General features: G+C 36.4%; 1 protein-coding gene across 2 annotated transcripts; it reads left to right on the top strand.

Annotated features, from left to right (window-relative positions):
- The first annotated feature begins 463 nt into the window (after window positions 1-463).
- Window positions 464-20,836, top strand: LOC127966226 (metal transporter CNNM4). 2 transcript variants are annotated; one of them, XM_052567071.1, is made up of 8 exons: window positions 466-1,864; window positions 4,663-4,806; window positions 4,955-5,089; window positions 5,181-5,350; window positions 11,112-11,208; window positions 13,721-13,810; window positions 16,344-16,519; window positions 17,356-20,836. In XM_052567071.1, exons 1-8 carry the CDS (start codon window positions 502-504, stop codon window positions 17,707-17,709), a joined length of 2,529 nt encoding a protein of 842 aa, XP_052423031.1. In that variant the 5' UTR covers window positions 466-501; the 3' UTR covers window positions 17,710-20,836. The 2 variants fall into 2 exon arrangements, with proteins under 2 accessions (XP_052423032.1, XP_052423031.1); XM_052567072.1 differs by lacking the exon at window positions 13,721-13,810 and having other exon boundaries at window positions 464-1,864.
- The last annotated feature ends 259 nt before the right edge of the window (window positions 20,837-21,095 follow it).

Raw genomic sequence — 21,095 nt, forward strand, 5'->3', positions numbered from 1 at the left:
CAATTGATTTATTTACTTTTCATTACTTTTGGTTTAAACAATGACATTATTTATTCTACTGGTTTTCAATTTAAAGAAATTCATCACTGTGTGTGGTGAAGGGAAGGGGACAAGGCTCGTGCTATTACATAACAGCACCACGCGCTACAGCACTGTGCCGCGAGCAAAAAATGAAAATAAATCAAAACGGCAGAAAAAAATATATACATAATATTATTTTTAATCATTAAAAGGTTTTAGTGTATTTAAATGTATTACCACAATTTATCATAAACAACTACTACTAGGCGTTTATCTTTAAAGCCCTAGCAATTTGTATTTTAAATAAACACTATATACACACATAAAAGTTTATTTAATTCAACATTATTCTGAATTATTTCCACTATGTTGAAAGTGGGCGTTGCGCAATTTTACATTATGCAAATGAGGGGGCGGGGTCCGCGTGTGGCAGCGATGACGTGACGTAAGGTCCAGCCTTGCGGAGAGAGCGCAACAAACATGGCGACAGAGCGGAGCGGACAGGGGTATCTTCTAACTTTCATCGTGTTCCTCTGGAGCTCTGTCGGCGGGCGGACGGAGACGGCGAGCCCCGGCTCCAGCAGTCAGATCCTGGGCATGCGGCTGGAGAGGAGCGACAAAGCGGCCAGCACGACGGAGGACGGGCTCATCCAGGTAACGGAGGAGAGCAGCGTCCTGCTCAGGTTTTATGGTGTGCACCTGAGCCCAGACGCAGCATCACACATCAGGTTCACAGAGGACAGCGACGCGTTAAACAGGACTTGTGAGGATTTCACCAAAGATTTGAGCATCAGTACCTTCATGAACGTGAGCAGCAAAGGGACATCAGGTCTGGTGAGTGTGTATGTGAAGCCACTGCGTAAGAGTGAACGAGAAAAGACCTACAGCCTATGTGTCAGGCAGGGTTTAGGAGACAAATGGGTCCACCTGGGTGAAAATGATGGTAGATTGTTAGTCGTAGAGGAGAAAGAATCCCTTCTACCGCTTTGGCTCCAAATCATCCTGGTTTCAGGCTTGCTTGTGCTGTCTGGCATGTTCAGTGGGCTCAACCTCGGGCTTATGGCATTGGATCCAATGGAGCTTCGCATTGTGCAAAGCTGTGGCACTAATAAGGAAAAGAAATATGCACGCAAAATTGAACCAATTCGAAGAAAGGGCAACTATCTACTTTGCTCTTTATTGTTGGGTAACGTGCTGGTCAACACAACCTTGACGATCCTGCTAGATGATTTGATTGGGTCCGGGTTGGGAGCCGTGGTGGCATCTACTGTTGGCATTGTCATATTTGGTGAAATCGTGCCACAAGCTCTGTGCTCACGCCACGGTTTGGCCGTAGGCGCCAACACTATCATGTTAACCAAATTTTTCATGCTCCTGACCTTCCCCTTGTCGTTCCCCGTCAGTAAGCTTTTGGACTACATTCTTGGGCAGGAAATTGGCACCGTCTACAACCGCGAGAAGCTCGTGGAGATGCTGAAGGTCACCGAACCCTACAACGATCTGGTCAAGGAAGAGCTGAACATCATACAAGGTGCTCTGGAACTCAGAACCAAGACGGTTGAGGATGTGATGACGCCGCTGAGCAACTGCTTCTTGATTCACACCGACGCCGTGTTGGACTTCAACACCATGTCTGAGATCATGGAAAGCGGCTATACGCGGATACCCGTGTATGACACTGAGCGCTCCAACATCGTGGATATCCTGTACGTCAAAGACCTGGCCTTCGTCGACCCCGACGACTGCACCACGCTTAAAACGGTCACCAAGTTCTACAACCACCCGGTGCATTTCGTCTTCCACGACACTAAGCTGGATGCCATGCTGGAGGAGTTTAAGAAAGGTTAGTGGTTTGGTTTTATGTGCATCCTCATGAGTCTTGAACAGAACGAAGCAAAAGCTTTGGCTCCATGCAGTTATTTTCATCCTCCTATTGATTATGATGGGTGCTCAGACTCCCCCATGAGAGCTGGATCAATAACCATCTGCTCCCTGTATCAGCCTCCGATCAATATAAAGCTCGTCTAGAAAAGGCAGAGGAATCCCATGCTGCCAAAAGCACCTGACACTCATAAAAAATTGACAATGTCATCCTGTCCACCAGAGTTTGCTCAATTTCTCACTGTGATTACCAATTTTAGCCTCAGATTTAGGGCTGTAACCAACGAAGAAATTTAGGGAGACATGTTCCCTTCAATATCCAGATCAGTCAATCAATTTAAGATTCTGGTAAAACTTTCCATAAAGGTTTTATTTGCATCAGTTAACATGAACTAAACCATGAACAATACTTCTACAGCATTTATGAATTAATGTTAACTAGCTTAGTAATTTATCATTAATAAATGGTGTAAAAAATATATAGCTTATTGTTATATGTATGTTATATATATATATATATATATATATATATATATATACTTTGTAAAACTTTTGTAAATTCTGTAAATAAATGTTAACTGAAAAAAAATTAAAGTAAAAAAAAACAATGAAAAAAAAAGATTTAAATAAAAAAATTCTATATAGTGTATATGATATTGATATTAATAAAAAAAAATGCATGTTTTACTACACTTTATTGACTAATCATAACGATTATGTTGGTATGATTTTTGTAAAAGCTGCTGAAGCTCATTTGAGAAAACAGTTTTACCCAGAGCAGTATTGTTAGATTAAAGATGAGTTGTGTGGATGTGTTTTGAAATGATTGGCAGTTTGAAGCTCCTCCCACACTATTTTTCATCTCCCAGTCACTGCAGCACTGCAGAGGTGTCACAGAGGGACAAAAGCAATGTGACATGCACTGTATTGTCCAAAACATCAGCTTAGGACACAGCTTTTATTGCATTTGATGATAAATTTGTTGAAACTCTCTACACCCTATTCAATCATGTTTTCAGTATTTGTTTAAAATGAGCTCCAATGAGTGCATGCAAATAAGCTTATGCGTATGCAAACAAATAAATGTTTTGGTGGTTTACTTAAAGGGTACATAACATACACAGTTTCACCTAATCTCATGTTAATCTTGAGTACCTATAGAGTAGTACTACATCGTTCATATATCCAAAAAGTCTTTAGTTTTATCATATTTATAAAAGAAAAATACAGCTTTCCGATTCTTTCCGGAAAAAGCAGAGTTCCTGGAGCTATAATACTGATGTTTTGTGTTGTTTCCATTAACATATATTCACTTATGTGCTGATTTCCAACAAAATACAGAAATCTGATGCAGTTGTACTTACATGAATGGGGTCTTTTATCACAGGGATGGGTCCATGTCTTAATAGCAAACGATGTGCAAATCCAGTGTCGACTTGGGCCTTGTTTATAAAACATTCGTCACTCAAATGACCAGAACACACTAACACACTTGATACACTCCGTTGCTGCCCTGGAAAAACAAACTGCATCCACTGTTCACTGTTCAACGCTGGATTCTTGGAGAAGCTGAACACGGTAAACTTTCCCTCACATCCAAAAACGCACTTATTTGGAGGCATTCTCGAACAAATCCAACGCAGTGCTGCCGACTTTTTGAAGCGTGTTAATGTGCGCGCAGAAGAAAGATTTTCGGCACAGAAATTCTCAGTCATTCTTCAATTAATTTTTTTAACTTTGGCCATGTTTAGCATGAGAATCCATCTCTTTAACACTCTCAACAACTCTGAATACACGAAACACCATTGTACCCCCCCCCCCCCTTAAATACCAATCCCTCAAGAACACTGGAGTGCATCTCACAAATATTAGCTGCTTTGTGTACTATTAAATAAGGCTTAGTCTTGTACTATATATACAGTATATATAAATAATCTGTGTATTTCCTCTAAGATCACTAATTAGAGATATTGATGTTTAGAGTTAGTGATTTGAAAAAAATTTTGTAAACTTTATTTTTTATTTTTTAATAGAAGTACGAATCTAAATTGGCCAGTTTTTAAAATGCATGTTAAATACCTGATTTTACTTGTATTTTAAATACAGTTCAGAGCTTTATTGGTAAAATACATGCATTATCATATAACAAAAAAAAAAAATTTATTCCTTTCCGGGTTAGGGTATTTATTTTGGTTCGGATTTGAACATTAAGTGTTGCATAAATTCACTATTATACAGTTTCGTGTTGATTTAGCAGCATTTTGAGATTCCCTCTTAAATACTTTAAATACCATCAACCTGTCATCTGCTCCTGTCTTGTTCCATCCTTTCCTTTTTCCTTTCTTTTTCTAATCCCCAGACATCTCGATCATTCCCGCTCCTAAGCTCTTTTCGCTCTAAGTTTAGTAGCACTTCTTATCTGACTCTCTTCTGGCTCTAAACATGCAGCACTAATGGTCCCATATTGCTTAAACGTTTATGATTGATCCGGCCCCTTGGATAAAACAAGATGATGAATAATTCATGAGGTTTTCAGACTGCAGTGATAATAATACAGCTCATTAAAATGCTCGTCCATGCAGTGCTTCCATACGAATATGATGTGAATTATTACACCCACTCAGTGGGTTTCCTAGCCTGGTGTGAACTAAATCTGTCAAATAACTGTTAAGCAGCTGTTCAGTTTGCAATTACAGCACATTTTCCAAGTGTTCGCCATGTTTATTGGGAGGTTTGTGACTCAGGTTTTTCTGTGCACAGGTAAATCCCACCTGGCCATCGTTCAGAAGGTGAATAATGAGGGCGAAGGAGATCCGTTCTACGAGGTTCTGGGTCTGGTCACGCTGGAGGACGTCATCGAGGAGATCATCAAATCTGAGATCCTGGACGAGTCTGATCTCTATAGTATGTACATTCCAGTGATTTTCTGACTTCTCTTCGAATTGTCCTGTCCAGGCATGAGATATAACCAATAGAACTGACCAATCAATTGCACTTATTTATTGATCTAGGCTTTGAGCCCAAGTTGAGTACCGATTTATTTGCTTTCTAGCTGACAATCGTAACAGAAAGAAAGTGGATCCCGACAAAAACAAGAGGGACTTTTCTGCTTTCAAACATGAGAGGGAATCCAAGGTCAAGATATCGCCTCAACTAATGCTGGCAGCGCATCGTTTCCTCGCTACTGGTGAGCTGTTACGTCCAGAAGACCCCTCAGTTGGTGAGCATTTGCTGATGCAAATAAAGGAGGATTTTTGTCGTGTCCCATCTTTCCGTAGAGGTGAGCCTTTTCAGTTCGATCCAGATATCAGACAAGGTCTTACTGCGAATCCTCAAGCACCCGGATGTCATTCAGGAGATCAAGTTCAACGAGAACGACAAGCGATCGCAACAGCACTATTTATATCAGCGCGGAAAACCTGTCGACTTTTTCGTCCTTATCCTTCAGGTTAGTAAAACTGTAGACTGTAGACTTCGGCAGAATATTTAGGCTGGTTTGAAAATGCTTTCAGCTACCAGTAAAAGTGCTAAAACAGTCATGTTAGTCGTGCTTGAGAAGGCAAATATTACTACTGCTTAAACTGTTCAAATGAAACGCTTGTGCTAACTCATCATGTGGCTTGTGGAGGATGTCTGTCCGAATACTTTCTCTAAATGATCAGGTTTATGATTTTAAGATTCGGAAGATACACTTACATTCAGAAGTTTGGGATCAGTATGATTTGTAATGTTTTTATGGGTTTTTATAATTTATTCCTGTGGTGGCAAAGCTGAATTTTCAGCATCGTTAATGATTTTGATTTTGACTAAATGCTGTTCTTTTCCATTTTCTATTCATCAAAGAATCATAAAAAAAAGTATCACAGGTAAAAAAAAAAAAATTATATATATATATATATATACACGGTGTAATATACGTGTATATATATGTATATATATATAAGCATGCCAACTTTTTTCAACATTGATAATTAATCAGTATATTAGAATGATTTCTGAAGGATCATATGACACTGAAGACTGGATTAATGATACTGAAAATACAGGTATACATCACAGGAATACATTTTATTTTAAAGTAAATTAAAAAGGAAAACCATTATTTTAAATTGTAATAATATTTCACAATATTACAGTTTTCATCAAATAAATGCAGTCTTGGAAAAAAAAACATTAAATCCCAGACTTTGGAACAGTAGAGTATATATTAGACCTTTATATTGAATCTGCCTGTGTTTCAGAGTTTGTGTATATATGTATATATGTGTGTGTGTAATTTATTTATTTATTCATTTTAGATATCAAATAAATCGCAAGTATTACTGGTTTATTTTATTTTTAGATTTACTTCATAATGTATTTAAATAAATTAATTGAAAATTATTATATCTTTAAATATCAAATAAATATCAAAGTATAATATATACATATTTAGTAAAAAAAAAAAAAAAAAAAACTCAGAGACTTGAGGATGTACTCTTTTGATCTGAGCCAGTTAGCATTAACAGAACACCCTAACAACTGTGTAGTACCACCTTGGCAAGCATTTAAAACTCCTCATCATCCTTGTGGTGACCTCGACACACATGTCTCACATTAATAATATGACCTTTTTAATAATGAACTGTCTGGTACGGTTTTACTGCACCAGAGAGTTTGGGAGATTGAGAGAAGGAGAAAAGGTCAGAGAAGTTGTCTGTTCCCCAGGGCTGCTACCCTGTGATTCACCCATTGTGTCCCATCTAACCCCTCTCCATCTGACCTTGTGAAGGGGACTCGCTCCCGTGACATTGCTCCAGGGAAGCCAGTTGTACAACATTCCACAAATAGCTCTCTCCTCCTCCAGAATTATGAGTGTAGGATTAGATGTGTCTAAAAATAGAGACTTTTTTTTTTCTGAAGAAAACATGATTGGTGCTTTTCTGTGATGCAGGATGTTTTGAGAGTTTGTCAGGGCATAGGTTCTTACCAAGGCCTAGAACTAGCCTAGCAACCTAGAACACCATAACAACCACATAGCAATGCCTTGGCAACCACATAGAAGGGTGTTTTAACCCTCTGGCCCTGCTCGTGTTGTGGTTAAAAATTAAACATTTTAATTTCAGTGAAATTAATCAAAACTAAAATATACAAAATTAAATATAAAAAAATAAATATTTTGTATTTATAGGGATTTTATGGTATTAAAATATATTTATCGAATAGTAATGATCCATGTACTACTACTTTTTGAGAAAAGAAAGACCTGAAAATTAAATTTTCAAATCTCAGAAATCTTGAATGCATCAGAGCGAATCCTTAAGTTTGGTCTCTTTTTGTAAGATGACTCTTGGCAGATTATTGCTGAAGTAAAAAATATATATATTTAAATTATATGTGTTCCAAATATGAGGCTGATATCATCTAAAAAATAAAATAGTAAGGTTTTATTTAGTAATAATAAGATTAAATTTGCAGCACTTACATTTCCAATGCTGTGATTTTTTTAGGGTATTTCTAGGGGCATTGCTAGGTACTTTCTTCTTCTCTCTTTAGATATGACTTGGGTCCCCCCTTTAATTAAATTCAGTTGTTTTTTTGTTTTTTGTTTTTTCGTATGTTATTGTTTGCCAAGCAAAAATGATCAGTCTGATTACTTGAAGTTACACTGCAACTCTCTGCACAATTTTAGACATCGTTCCTATTCTTACACTGTCAGAAAAAAGGTACAAAAGCTGTAATTGGTGTGGCACCTTTATAAAAAGTAGAAATATGTACCATTTAGGTACTAATATCTACATTTTAGGTACAGATATCCTTTAGTGGTAAATAAGGTACTGAAAAGGTACCGCCCCATTGACAACCTTTGTACCTTTTTTATCGAGACTGTAGCACAAGTGGCACATAATGAAACGCATACAGATTTTTTATGGTTATTACGAGAGATATGAAGTTTGAGCATTAGTAAAATCAATGCCAGTGTCCCACTGGTTAAAGGGTTAGTTCACCCAAAAATCTAAATTTTGTCATTAATGACTCACCCTCATGTCGTTCCAAACCAGTGAGACCTTCTTTTATCTTCGGAATACTGTTTAAGATATTTTAGATTTAGTCTGAGAGCTCTCAGTCCCTCCATTGAAACTGTGTGTACGTATAGTGTCCATGTCCAGAAAGGTAAGAAAAACATCTTCAAAGTAGTCCATGTGACATCAGAGGGTCCGTTAGAATTTTTGAAGCATCGAAAATACATTTTGGTCTAAAAATAGCAAAAACTATGACTTTATTCAGCATTGTCTTCTCTTCCGTGTCTGTTGAGAGAGAGAGTTCAAAACACTGCAGTTTAGTGATATCCTGTTTGCGAACGAATCATTCGATGTAACCGGATTTTCTTGAACCAGTACATCAAATCGAACTGAATCGTTTGAAATCGTTGCCATCTCCAATACGCATTAATCCACAAATGACTTAAGCTGTTAACTTTTTTAATGTGGCTGACACTCACTCTGGTCTCGAGAACGAGTCAATCGTTCGTTCGTTATCTGGCTCATCTTCAGTTCTCTCTTCACAGCAGTTTGAGTAAATGAATTACTCCGGGATATTGGTTTGTTTTCAGAGGGAGTGTCAGCCACATTAAAAAAGTTGAAAAGGTTCAAGAAGATCTGGTTACATCAAGTGATTCGTTCGCGAACCAGATATCACTAAACTGCTTTGTTTTGAACTCTCTCTCACAACAGACCCGGAAGAGAAGACAATGCTGAATAAAGTCGTAGTTTTTGCTATTTTTGGACCAAAATGTCATCGCAATACTTTAAAAAAATTCTATCGGACCCTCTGATGTCGCATGGACTACTCTGATGATGTTTTTCTTACCTTTCTGGACATGGACAGTATACCGTACACACAGCTTCAATGGAGGGACTGAGAGCTCTCGGACTAAATCTAAAATATCTTAAACTGTGTTCTGAAGATGAACCGAGGTCTCATGGGTTTGGAACGACATGAGGATAAGTTATTAATTACATAATTTAGATTTTTGGGTGAACTATCCCTTTAACATTTTCAAGCTTTATTAGTGGTGTATTTTGAGATTGGTGGCTGGTTGGTGCCCCTCGCCTGCCGCTGTCCTGGTGTAGAGTTGCACAGACGGGTCTGTTGGGAGCGTAGGTTTAGCTAGAAGAGGCCCTGCATCGGACAGGCCTGCCCTTCACTAATTTATCCCTCTTACATAAGAAAGGGATCCTGAGCATAGCAGCTCTAATCCCACCCCTTTTCTGCCAGCAACACACACACACTCTAACTCACAATTGAATACACAACCAATCAAAGCTGTGCAATGTCCGTGCCCTTGTTTTGGCGAAACAGTCCAATCAGAGGCGAGATTGATGGAAAGACTTTTGGAAGTCCACACTACAGCAAGCAGATGATACATATACATAGATATTGACTTGTATTTGAACTCGTACAGGGATCAACACAATAGTCTGACCTTTAACCTCCGGCATACTTTCCAGTCATCTGAATTGAATATGTTTGGCAGCTTACTTAACGCGGCTTAAGATTGACGATGGTCCAGGTAGAACGAGCTGTGACAGGTCACAGGGACGTGGCACTCGGGCCCCCGGGGATCAGTAAAGCACATCCTGGATTTGCTGTGTGACCCGCGGGGGGTCAGCCAGGACAAGGTTAACCCTTTCCAGTGTAAGAGTGTTTAGCGCAGTCATAATTATCCCAGCGGAGCACAAACGCCATGTGTCAGGGGATGTTGCGTCACACTGGCCATCAAACCACATGGCTGCCTAGATCTACTCGTTTACATCGGCTAATTTCCAGATTGAATCTTCCTTTATTTTAATGAGTTTTAAAACCATTTTAAATGTATAATTTATACAGACATTTCTATGTGATCAAATAATGGTGTATTGTATTGTATTGTTTTGTTTGCATTATATTTAACTTTATTTGACAATGTCATAGACTAAATGAAAGTATAATAAATTAAAAATAGATTTCTTAAATATATACTTTGCTTTTGTATACTTTTCAGTATATTACATTTATTTAAGTAATATTTTTAATAAATATGTTTTCGTAATTGATTTTTTTACTTGTTAATATCACTTTGCAGTAAGGTAGATAGCTAGCAAAGACCTTTTGTTTGTTTGTTCATTTTATATTTAAATTATTTTTATAATTTCTTATACTTCTAATTAAGCATATTTAATAAAATTATAGAAAATAATTTATTTATACTTTTTATTAATTTAAGTAAATTAAGCTTTTACAAATTATTAAAATTAATTATTAAAATAAATACATTTAAAATTATTAGAAAATACATATTTATACTTTCAAATAGTTTAAATCTATTCCCTGAACAAAATTTATTCATTTAATATTTTAATTTAATGTTTTTTTTTTCTCGTTTAGCAAAAAAAATATATATATATTTATATATAAGTTTTTATAGGTTACTTTTTCACGAATGTAAAGATTTATTTAGTAGTAGTAATAGTAGTAAAGTCAATACATTTTACTCTAGTATACAAAAAAGTGTCAACACTTTTGTTTTGTTTTATGAAACTCGATTAGCTCTGATTTGCTGGCGTAGCAGAAAGCAGCAAAGTGTTGGCGAGCTTTGTTTGTGTTTGGAGTGTGTTCCTGAATATAGACACCAGAGCAGAGGAGACTCAGAGGAGATAGAGTGACAGGATCTGTGTGTCGTGCAATCCGAGCGCCGCGGATCCAGTTACCTTTTTCTGAAAATGAGAGGAAAGGCTGACTCTCTACTGGGATGGAAAATGGGGCAAATATGACGTCTGAGACATTGCAAAATTTGTGTGTACGCTCGAATGTGGTGTAACACACGGCTGGTTTCAAACTACTAAAAGTACTGACCTCACGCTCCTTGTGGGAGTTTCTGGGTTTGGTGTCATTCGTCTTTAATTATGGAGACGCAAGTGGTTAAGAGTTCAAAATAAGATGCATTTGACTTAAATGTTTTTAAAAATGTGGTTCAGTTATTTAAGAACTTTCAGTATCTTAAGGAACAACACGTAAAGCCACAAAGATTTTATTGCCAATGTATTTTGATTTGATTTATTGAGCAGTTTTCATTTAGGTTGTTGTCTTAATGCTTGTTTCCTAAATTATTTAAAACACATTCAACAAAACCTTCTGTGCAACTGACTTTTGTAACTTATGAAACTAATTAACTCACGCCTGTCTTTCAGGGGCGGGTGGAAGTTGAGGCTGGAAATGAGAATATGAAGTTTGAGACGGGTCCTTTCTCTTATTATGGAGTTATGGCACTGACTGCACCATGCCTGGGTGAGTGTTTCACCTTGCATTTTTAACTCTTATTATCTCTAATCAAAGAGTATGAAACAAGCCCACCTTAAAGGAACAGTTCATTTAAAGGGCCAGTCCACCCGAAAATTCAAATTCTGTCATCATTTACTCACCAGTGTGTTGTTCAAAAACTGTTTTCTTTTTATGGAGGCTAGAAAGCTTCTCAGTCATTGTAACTGCATTAAAAAGAGCACAGTAAATGCTGATAGAATTAATCATATGATTTTTGAATGAATCTGTTTTCTGAACCAGGTTGATTTGTGATGTGTCTGTTGAAATGTTTGCTTCCGAGCCTTAGTTTAAGTGATGGATCTTGTCCACACCGTGTTTTTTTAGAGTCTCCCAGTGCACTTTGTCACGATCTGTCATTGTAAGTGTAGTCTTCTGTATTACATAATAACACTGGGGCTGCCGGTAGGGGGGTAAACGGGACACATTTGACTCCAGGGAGATCTGCTGGCTGAGCGTCACTGTGTTTAATGATGCTGTATGACTGTGTTCTTCACTTCCAGCTGTGTTGCAGTTCATCCATGTACCAAACATCACATTTATGTTCTTAGCATCTAAATGTGTGGCTACGTGTGCTTTTAGAAACACTGCGTAAGAGACGAGGGTTCATGTAACTGATCCGCTGGCCTCAAAGCTCGTATTTTCTTTCAATCTTGAAACCCAAAAGAAGATGCTTAGAAGAATGTCCAAGCTGCTTTTTTCACACACATCCCTAATGGATGGGGATTCATTCGCACATTTAAAAAATACATCTTAAAAGTCTGTATATTACAAGTCTTTTGAAGCCCATTAATAGTTTTTTTTGTTTATTTGTTTGTAATGAACAAACCTAAAAATAGCTTCCAAATCTAATTTAAGCTTGCATTTATTCAAAAAATAAATAGGGGTGTGCGATATTTATCGTCTGTGATATCATAATTGTTGTTTTAATAATATGTAAGCTGACATTATCAAGTATGCCATTCATTTAGCCATTGATTTGTTTTTTATATTTACATAAAGTAATATCGCACAAGCAATAGTGCCGTTTTTTTTAAAGAATATTGTCGCGAATGATATTATCTTAAAGCAACAGTTCAACAAACATCAAGTTAATATTGCGTGAGTTACATTTTAGACATAATTGTTTTTTTTATGTTTTGCCAATGAAATAGTTACAAACAAAACCGAAGCTTCAATTTTTGCATCTCAGAGCAACACTGCGGTGTTTCATTCCTGAATGAATCTGTTTTTGAAGTCCATGATTCAAAAACCCATTCTTAAAGACAGCCGCTGCTTCAGTTCTAGATGAATCGGCTCTTTTGAATGAATCATTTGAATGAACGATTCATTAAATCACTCATTAACACAGAGACTTTCTGCCACCTGACGGGCCTAAAGCAGCCAAGATACCAGCACAAAACACACTCTGCAATATATCATTTAGTTATCGTAATCAAAAAAATCCCTATAAAAGTCGAGATATCATTGTTTGTCTGTATTGCACACCGTTACATTCACACGAACCAACAAAATGTTACGTTTGTAACAAAAACAGTTGTCACAAATATGAATGTTTGCAAGTGTAAATGAGTTTTGAGAGCTACAACAGGCAATTTTCCATTGAATAGTTTTACAGTATTTCACAAAATTGATTGATTTGATGTAATTAGCTGATTATAAACCAACAATATTTGATGTCGACTTCAAACTGATCTTTAAGCAGCCGGTTTGAATGTGTGCAAGTGTAAATAAGATTTAAGAGCTATGGTAGAGAATTTTTAATTGAATTATGACTTCATGTTTTTTTTTTTTTCTCATTCAAAATTATTACTTGCATCCAGAAGAGCTGAAGGTACTTTATACTACTTTTTAGTGCTTTAAGATTACAAAAAATTTGCAAATATCACTATATAAGTGCTAAAAAACTGCTATAATATTGTCATTCACTGAAAACGTTGACATGCTTTCCTTGGCAGAGAAGTGGAGATGCTGAATTCCTAAACCTCATTCTTTTGAATATGCTTTTTTCAATAAGCCTAATCATTTAATTTGGTTCTGGAATTAGAAATGAACTAATTCAGCCTATTGTTGAAAAATGACTTAATTTTTGGTTTTTTACTCACAATTATGATTCGGGTAAAGCATATGGACCACTTTTACCATGCTTTTTATTCATTTTTGAAGCCTGTTGGCAATATGAAGGCCACTTCCCTTGTATGGAAAAGAACAGCTTGGACATTCTGCAAAATATCTACATTTTACGTACCACTGAAGGAAGAAAGTCATACAGGTTTGGAGTGATAATGACAATTTGTGGGACCAAAATATGTTTTACTTTCATAAGCAAGGTTAGTAACATAGCATTTCCCCTTCAAAGAAAATCTGATGTTCCTGTAGTGTCCTATAATGAGCGATTTGTACCTTCAGCGGCAGGATGTTGATGTGAGGCGTGTTTAAAGAGCTTCTCTGTCTCTGCTCTGGCTCTCCCCCTCCTCTTCAGCTGTCACCCCCCCTCTCTCTCCTTCAATGGTGTCGCCTCGTCCGCGCCGCCTTTCGCTTAAGAGGTTTTCTCTGTTCTCGCGTTTCCCAGGTAAATGCCTTGCATGTTGGGTGCTAACTAATGGGATGGAGGGGTAGCTAACATGGGGTGGTGTGGGATAGGAGCTAGTTAAAAATGAAAAAATAACCTTTATCACGCTGTGATCCGTTGTCCAGCAAGTTCTCATTTTGTCTAATTATTTACAGTGATTTAAAAGCTGTTTTAAAACCTAGACAGCAATTTTAGGCATTTATTATGCATAGAAACAAGTGCTGCATAGAATATCAATAGAAAATATTTCCAGCTGATTAAAAATGCAAATGCATTTTTATATAAATATTCAGTATTTTCTCACTAAATGTGTGCTTGTGCTCATTCAAAACATTCAAACTTGATACCAGTTAGCCATGAGTTGCAAAAGCAAAATTTTTTGACATTGTTGATTTCAAAGTTAACACAACTAGTCTTGAGGCACCTGGTTTGAATGTGTGTGAGCATAAATAAGACTTAAAGACAATTTTAGATAAATAGTGACATTATTTTCCCTCGCACAAAATTATTGTTGTAAGAGCTGAAATATAACATGTGGCAATGGAATACAACGTTTATGGTTCTTTTAAGTTGGTCTAAGTTACAAAAATAATTTATTTAGTGATTTTAAAAGCTCTGTTTCAAACCCTATACATTTTAACCAAAATATCTATAAAAAATAGATTTTATAACCGCATAAAATATTTATAGCAAATAAATAAAATGCACATGCAAAGTGTATTTTTTCTGTTTTTTAGGAAATATTTATTCAGTACCAAAAAGTAGAATACAGTCTGATCTTTAAAAAAAAAAGTATTTATTGTGTGTGTGTTTATAGCAAACATTATAACTCTAATTGAAATTAACTTAAAAATGATGTGGCATATTTAATATATAAAAAGATTTGAATGACAATGTTAGTAAAATGGAAGCTTGTTGGACTGGTTGGCTCTGGCGTTGTCCTCTTGAGCTCAGTCTTGAAGAGCTCTTCTACTTTAACCACTAACACACTCACCCTGCTGCCCATCACACCCGACCTCCTGCAACTGAACATAACATTCACACCACCCTGAAGATTCAGTCCTGCTCCAAATTGCCTTAGTATCAGAATATACTAGAAAATGTGTCATGAGCTTTGTGAGGCTATCTATTAGTGATGCCTTGATGAAACAGGAGCGTTGTTATTGTTTGAATGAAAAAATGCAATGTAAATGTTATTGCTATAATTATATATTATCAATCAGATTAAATATGCTTAAATGGTAATATTACTTGAAGTGTAGTGTTGTTATCATTAACCCTAAAATTCTTTAAAAAAAAAAATACTTAAAGAGGAAGACAAAAAATAGGAATTATAAACTTGGTTACAATTTTTTTTTTGTCGAATTCTATTTTTATGAAAATGATTAAAACGGAAATAATTAATAAAAAGTAAATAGACACTTTGAAAATTAAAACGACAAAAACACTCATAATTACCAAACCATAAACGTTTCAGAAACAGCAGTATATACTTTTTTATTTTTTTGTTTGGGGCTAAAACATATTTACAAACAGATACAAAAATTCCCTTTTGTTTTCTTTTATGGTTTGTTCTCAGGAAATATGTTTTCAGTCAGCGACGTGCCAGGCACTGTTTACGTCATGAATATTAATTACATAAAATAACGTGTTGTCCATTTGAATTCGAATTTTGTGAGATATTTTCACCAACCTTTTGACATTAGTGCAATGCAGTATAGTCGAATACTAAGGCAATTTTCCGATATCATCGAAATGATCTGATATCGCTGTGATGATTGATTGGTTTCGTCAGCAACTCATGAATTTTAATCACGTTCACTTTGGTTAATATTTCGCTAGCGACATGAAAATACGAATCACTTCTGTTATCATCAACAATCTCTGCAAGTTTTGCAGTGTAAATGATTTCACTGATTATAACCGGAGAGTTCTAGTTCATCGCAATGCGTCGCTCGTAAACAGTGATAAATCTCTCATGGTTGTATCAGGGACCACGTGCTTCTGAGTCAGCTGTGAGTTTTTGTCCACATCAGTCAGCATTCATTTATTATTGTCTGATAATGTCACATTAAAACCGGTCAAATCCCAAGCACGAGCCTGCAGTGACTGATGCACCTGTAGAGGGCGCTAGAGTATTAAATTATAATATTTTGAGTGAACTGTATTGTATAGGTAATAGAGGTTTTTAAATATACATCATCTTGTCTATATAGTCACATACTAGTATTATAATAATGAATAGAATACTATATTATAATCTGTGCTTCTCCGGTGTAACCAAACTAATGCTGCTTACACACAAGTGCACGTCTGAAATGACCATCCAATCATTTGCAATAATCTTTCCATTCATTTCAAATGTGATCATGAGTTGTTGTTTGCTCCTTGTTTATTGTTGTGCTGTCCCTCTCATCGGTGATGTGGTTTTTTCATTCTGTGTATTCGATGGACTCCTTTACTCAGTTTCTGTGTGAGTGTTTTGAAGCAGGTGTGCCGTGACATGAAGTGATGGTTTTCCTGTGCGTTGCAGAGTTTCGCTCCCCGTCTCACGTGAGTGGTCTGAACCGCTCGGCGTCTCTGAGCTGCACAGAGAGAGTCGACTCTGTGTCCATCAGCGGCAGCAGCGGTCAGCTCAATACCAGCCCCTCGGCGCAGTACGTCCCTGATTTTAACGTGCGGGCCCTCACTGACCTGCAGTATGTGAAGGTATGTTATGTCTGGTCTTTACACACGTGTGTGTATGACTTCAGATGTCTTGAAAAATAGCATACAAGTTATATGGGCTGTTTTTATGATGCTTTTTGAAGCTTGACATTACTTCAGATAGATAGATGGATATCTCTCTCTCTCTCTCTCTCTCTCTCTCTCTCTCTATATATATATATATATATATATATATATATATATACAGTAGTTATGTCTGAACAGTGAGTGTCTACAGTAGACAGTTTAAAGTTTATTATGCTCCCAAATGCAACAATTTAATAAATAAATATATATATATATATATATATATATATATATATATATATATATATATATATATATATATATATATATATATATATATATATATATATATATATTTTTTTTTTTTTTTTTTTTTAAGTAAATAAATATTTGATTAAAATTATATATGTAAACATTATTGCTGTTATTTTGTTTTAATATTTAATTGACATGTCTATATATATATATAATTTTAATCAAATATTTATTTACTTCATTTTAAATATTTTTGCCTCTTTTTTTCAGAAGAAGTGGAATGTAGTATTGGCAAATACTAAGAATGGTGTGCCAAATTAGTGGGATCAAATGTAATATCTGTGTATTTTGCATTATTATTATTTTTAAAACAGTTGTGCTGCTTAATGTTTTTTTTGGAAACTAGAAATCGAAATGACAGCATTTCTTATTACAGAATCTTTCACAACGTAAAAATATTTACTCAAAAAATAATTAATCTCTTTCCAAAAAATAAATAAATAAATTGAGCAGTAGCATATGTAAGTTTGATAAATGACCTTTTTTTTCTTCTTCAGGTCACTCGTTCACAGTACCAAAACGGCCTCCTGGCTTCAAAACTGGACAGCACGCCCCAGTCCCCAGAGAGCAGCCATATCCGCCTGGATCCTGGCCCTCTACCGCCCCTGACCCCTCCCATGTCCACCACCGCGAACCACACCACAGCGCCGCCGGCACCCAGAGAGAACGGGCCGGACGAGACCACCTCGCTGCTCAACGACAACAACAGCCTGTCCAAACACCACAACCACCTTCAGAACCAGTCGCACCTGAACACCAATGCCAACTCCAACAGCAGCCTGGCGCTCCCCAACCCTCAGTCGCATCGCACACACACCTTCACGCACGCACACACCGAGAGCACCATTTGACCACACTGACCTGGGGCTCCGAGAGCTCCAGAGCTGACCACAAGCACAAATACACTGAGCGATGCAGAGGACAAAGGTCGTCTACAGCATTGGACGTGATCTCACTGTGATTCTAGGGGCTGCGGGTTCGGCCTGACATCGAGTGTGTCGTGGTGCAGACTGTTGGGTGTCTGCTATTGCATGCTGATCCTGTAGATACTCTCTCAAAGCTTTCGGCATACAAGTGTGTTCGGTATGCCTCAAATACCGTTTAAAGGCATTATACAACACTTCATCAGTATCTAACAGAATTATTGTACGATATGCACTTTTTATAATATCTCTGACCCAGCTGCAAACATCTGCGTGCTGTTTTCCTGAGATTTTAAGCATAAGAGCACTTTGAGTCTCATAAGCTATTGTTGGACTATCGTTTAGCACATGTTCTGGTCTAGTTTTCCTGCTGTGTAGTGCTGTATGATTTTAACAATTTTTTCGAAGTCGAAAGCATCAAGACAAGGTTATTTGGTAAGTGTGGCTACGTGATGTAGCTGTATGTGACGCAATCGTAGCTCTGCGTGACAAACGTGAAGGGAAACTCTGTAAATATAGTTTGGAGACGTGAAATTTGCTGACGCCGGAAGGGTTTGGAGAACCAGTCGTGCTCAGTTTGTGCTCAAAACTGAGACATTTGTAGCAAAAAAAAGGCATTGAGCATTGACCACTGCAAATCCAAATCTGTGATATAGGATTTCAAAATATTATATAATAATTTATTCATATATTTATATATTTATTTTTTTGTCTAAAGTAGTATATATGTATGTTTGATTAATATTTTGTATTTTATTTTAATTTTTTGACAACTATAATTCATCCCCATGGATGAATCTCACAAAAATATTAGTTATATTTCACAACAAAATATTTAATCTTAAAAAATAAATCCTGTTTATAACATTAAGAATTTTTGCATCATATTATGCATTATTTTAATGAGAATTTAGCTTGTTTTCTTCACAAATTCTCATTTATAATTCTCATGATCTTCAGTAGACATGTATTAATGTACTACAATTATTTGTTCATTTTAATCATAAAAAAGGTTTTAAATACACTAATATATCGCAATATATATAAATATTAAAAAATCGCTTTATACTAATGAAAATTATAAATAATATCACGATGCAAAAAATCTTAATGGTCCTAATTACATATTGATTTTCATTTTGAGGTGAAATATGAGCTGAGGTTTTGTAAGATTCACCCAGTTCTTGATCTCAAAGGCTATGTCTGGGTTTTCCCATCCTCGCAAACAGATGCTTGAACACAATTCACTGTAAACTGGAGTGAACTGGTTTTGATTCTTGTGTTGTTTGTACGTGACCGAATCTTCAGTTTCTCTTCCTGAAGTGTAAAGTCACTAGCACTGTTTAGTTTGTTAGAACTGTTCAGAGAGTTGAAAGTGAACAGATTATAGGTTACTTAAAGGAATAGTTCATCCAAAAACGTCAAATTTACTCGAGCAATCCATTGTTTCTTCATCAGAACAGATTTGGAGAAATTTAGCATTGCATCACTTGCTCAACCAATGGATCCTTTGCAGTGAATGGGTGCCATCAGAATGAGAGTCCAAACTGTTTCTGTTGCTTTTCATTTTACAAGACATTAATTGTTGGACTGAAGTGGTGTGGATTACCATGATGTTTTTATCAGCTGTTTGGACTCTCCTTCTGACGGCACCCATTCACTTCAAAGGATCCATTGGTTGAACAAGTGATGTAATGCTACATTCCTCCAAATCTGTTTTCTGTTCCAGCAAATTTCAGGTTCAAGCAAACTGCCCCTTTACCAAACATAGGCTATTCTACATCTACTTGCAGTGACCATAAAGCCGGTTTTGTACAGAGATCACGTTTCGGAAGTCACAGTGATTTTTCCATTGTGTTCCTTTAATGCTGAGCTGACATTAGAAACCATATTTAAAACTTATTCAGATATATTCATACTGTAAGTACGCCGTGCAGTGCATGCATGAAGCTTTCAGTGTTAAAGTGACAGAGTATTAGAAATAACTACAGAGAAGAATAGCATTAGATTGATTGATTATTTATGTTTTTTCATTGAACAGTATGAATTTGACTTTGTCCAACTAGAGTAGGATGATTTAATCGTTATTTATAAATGTTTTGTTGCCTTTATGAGAGATTTAAACCTGAAGCAATAAATGGGTCTGTCTTTTTTTAAGATGTTTAATGTACAATTGCACAGTGAGAGAAGAAATTAGTTGCATTTTACCTCAACTGACATTTATCGTATGTGAAATTTGAGTTGTATTTACTTCAACTTCAACCAAAACGTGGGCATTGCGCTTTAAACGCTATACTGAGGCGTAACGTGTTACATCATGACCAAAGTTGCAACACTACATGGAATTAAATTTGTGAGTGAACACAACAGCCAAAGCCTTCTGCACTTTGATTTGTCCATTTAAATCCCATGTTCCTCTCTGTGTTGCACAGGGACTCTGTTTGTGAGGAACTAATTAAATTCCTTTGAGCGAGGCGCTTGGATTTCAATCCAGCTCACTAATCTGCTTTTAATGTTCATGGAAGTTTCTTCTGAGGAACTCAACGGGAGAGATGCTGTGCAGGGTCTCCTGTTTGATAATTAGACCACAGTTAAAGATTATAAATGTGTGTTTTCAGGAAGCGTCTGCATTTATTTATTTACTTGTCAGGGTCATGTCCTATACTGGCCTTTCAAACAGTTCAGGGTATTGTATTGCATACTAAGTAAGCACACTTTGTTCTGGGTTCACTATAAAGAGTGAAAACACACTGTCTTCCATTAAAAAGCCATGTGAAATACAGAAAAAAAAGATTCTATGATTCGTTTGTAAGCGGGGTTAGTTATTTTTTGTCATATTTACTTTTTAAAACATCACAACAAACTGTGTTTTTCGTTTTCTCTAAAGTTGCTTTCTTCACAGGGAAATGCAAAGGCATAGGCCTATGTACTGTACTTCCCAGGAACACGGTCGTATTTAAAGCAATCTGTGTAGAATATTTTGTATTTATGTCGAGTTCTGATGATGTAAATGGTAAATCTAAATATTTCTCTATTAAAACACCTCTTTGGCTCATTCTGTGATACTGCTTTTATTCCAGTTGCAAACTTTAGGTAAAACTTTTGCAAGGTGTGAAACATTACGGTTAGTTTTTAACTCTCTCTCTTTGTTAACCTACTCGCTAGATTAGTATAAAGGCTGTGAATGTTTAAAAAACAGCTTTCAGTCAGATAAAACCGTTTGTTTTCCAAAGAGCCTTGAGAAGATGCTAATCTCACAAGCTGAAGGTCTTCACTCTTCAGTGCCCTTGTGGGCGTGGTTTGCAAAGCCAGTC

Source organism: Carassius gibelio, chromosome B10 (assembly GCF_023724105.1).
Source record: "Carassius gibelio isolate Cgi1373 ecotype wild population from Czech Republic chromosome B10, carGib1.2-hapl.c, whole genome shotgun sequence".
In the NCBI taxonomy this organism is placed as follows: Eukaryota; Metazoa; Chordata; class Actinopteri; order Cypriniformes; family Cyprinidae; genus Carassius; species Carassius gibelio.

What these genes read in the sequence shown, in the direction of transcription:
- LOC127966226 (XM_052567071.1), top strand. Translation starts at nt 502, where the DNA reads ATGGCGACAGAGCGGAGCGGACAGGGGTATCTTCTAACTTTCATCGTG. An exon ending in GCTGGAGGAGTTTAAGAAAG is followed by an intron (nt 1,865 to 4,662) that starts GTTAGTGGTTTG and finishes TTCTGTGCACAG; the next exon opens with GTAAATCCCACCTGGCCATC. An exon ending in TCTGTTCTCGCGTTTCCCAG is followed by an intron (nt 13,811 to 16,343) that starts GTAAATGCCTTG and finishes TGTGCGTTGCAG; the next exon opens with AGTTTCGCTCCCCGTCTCAC.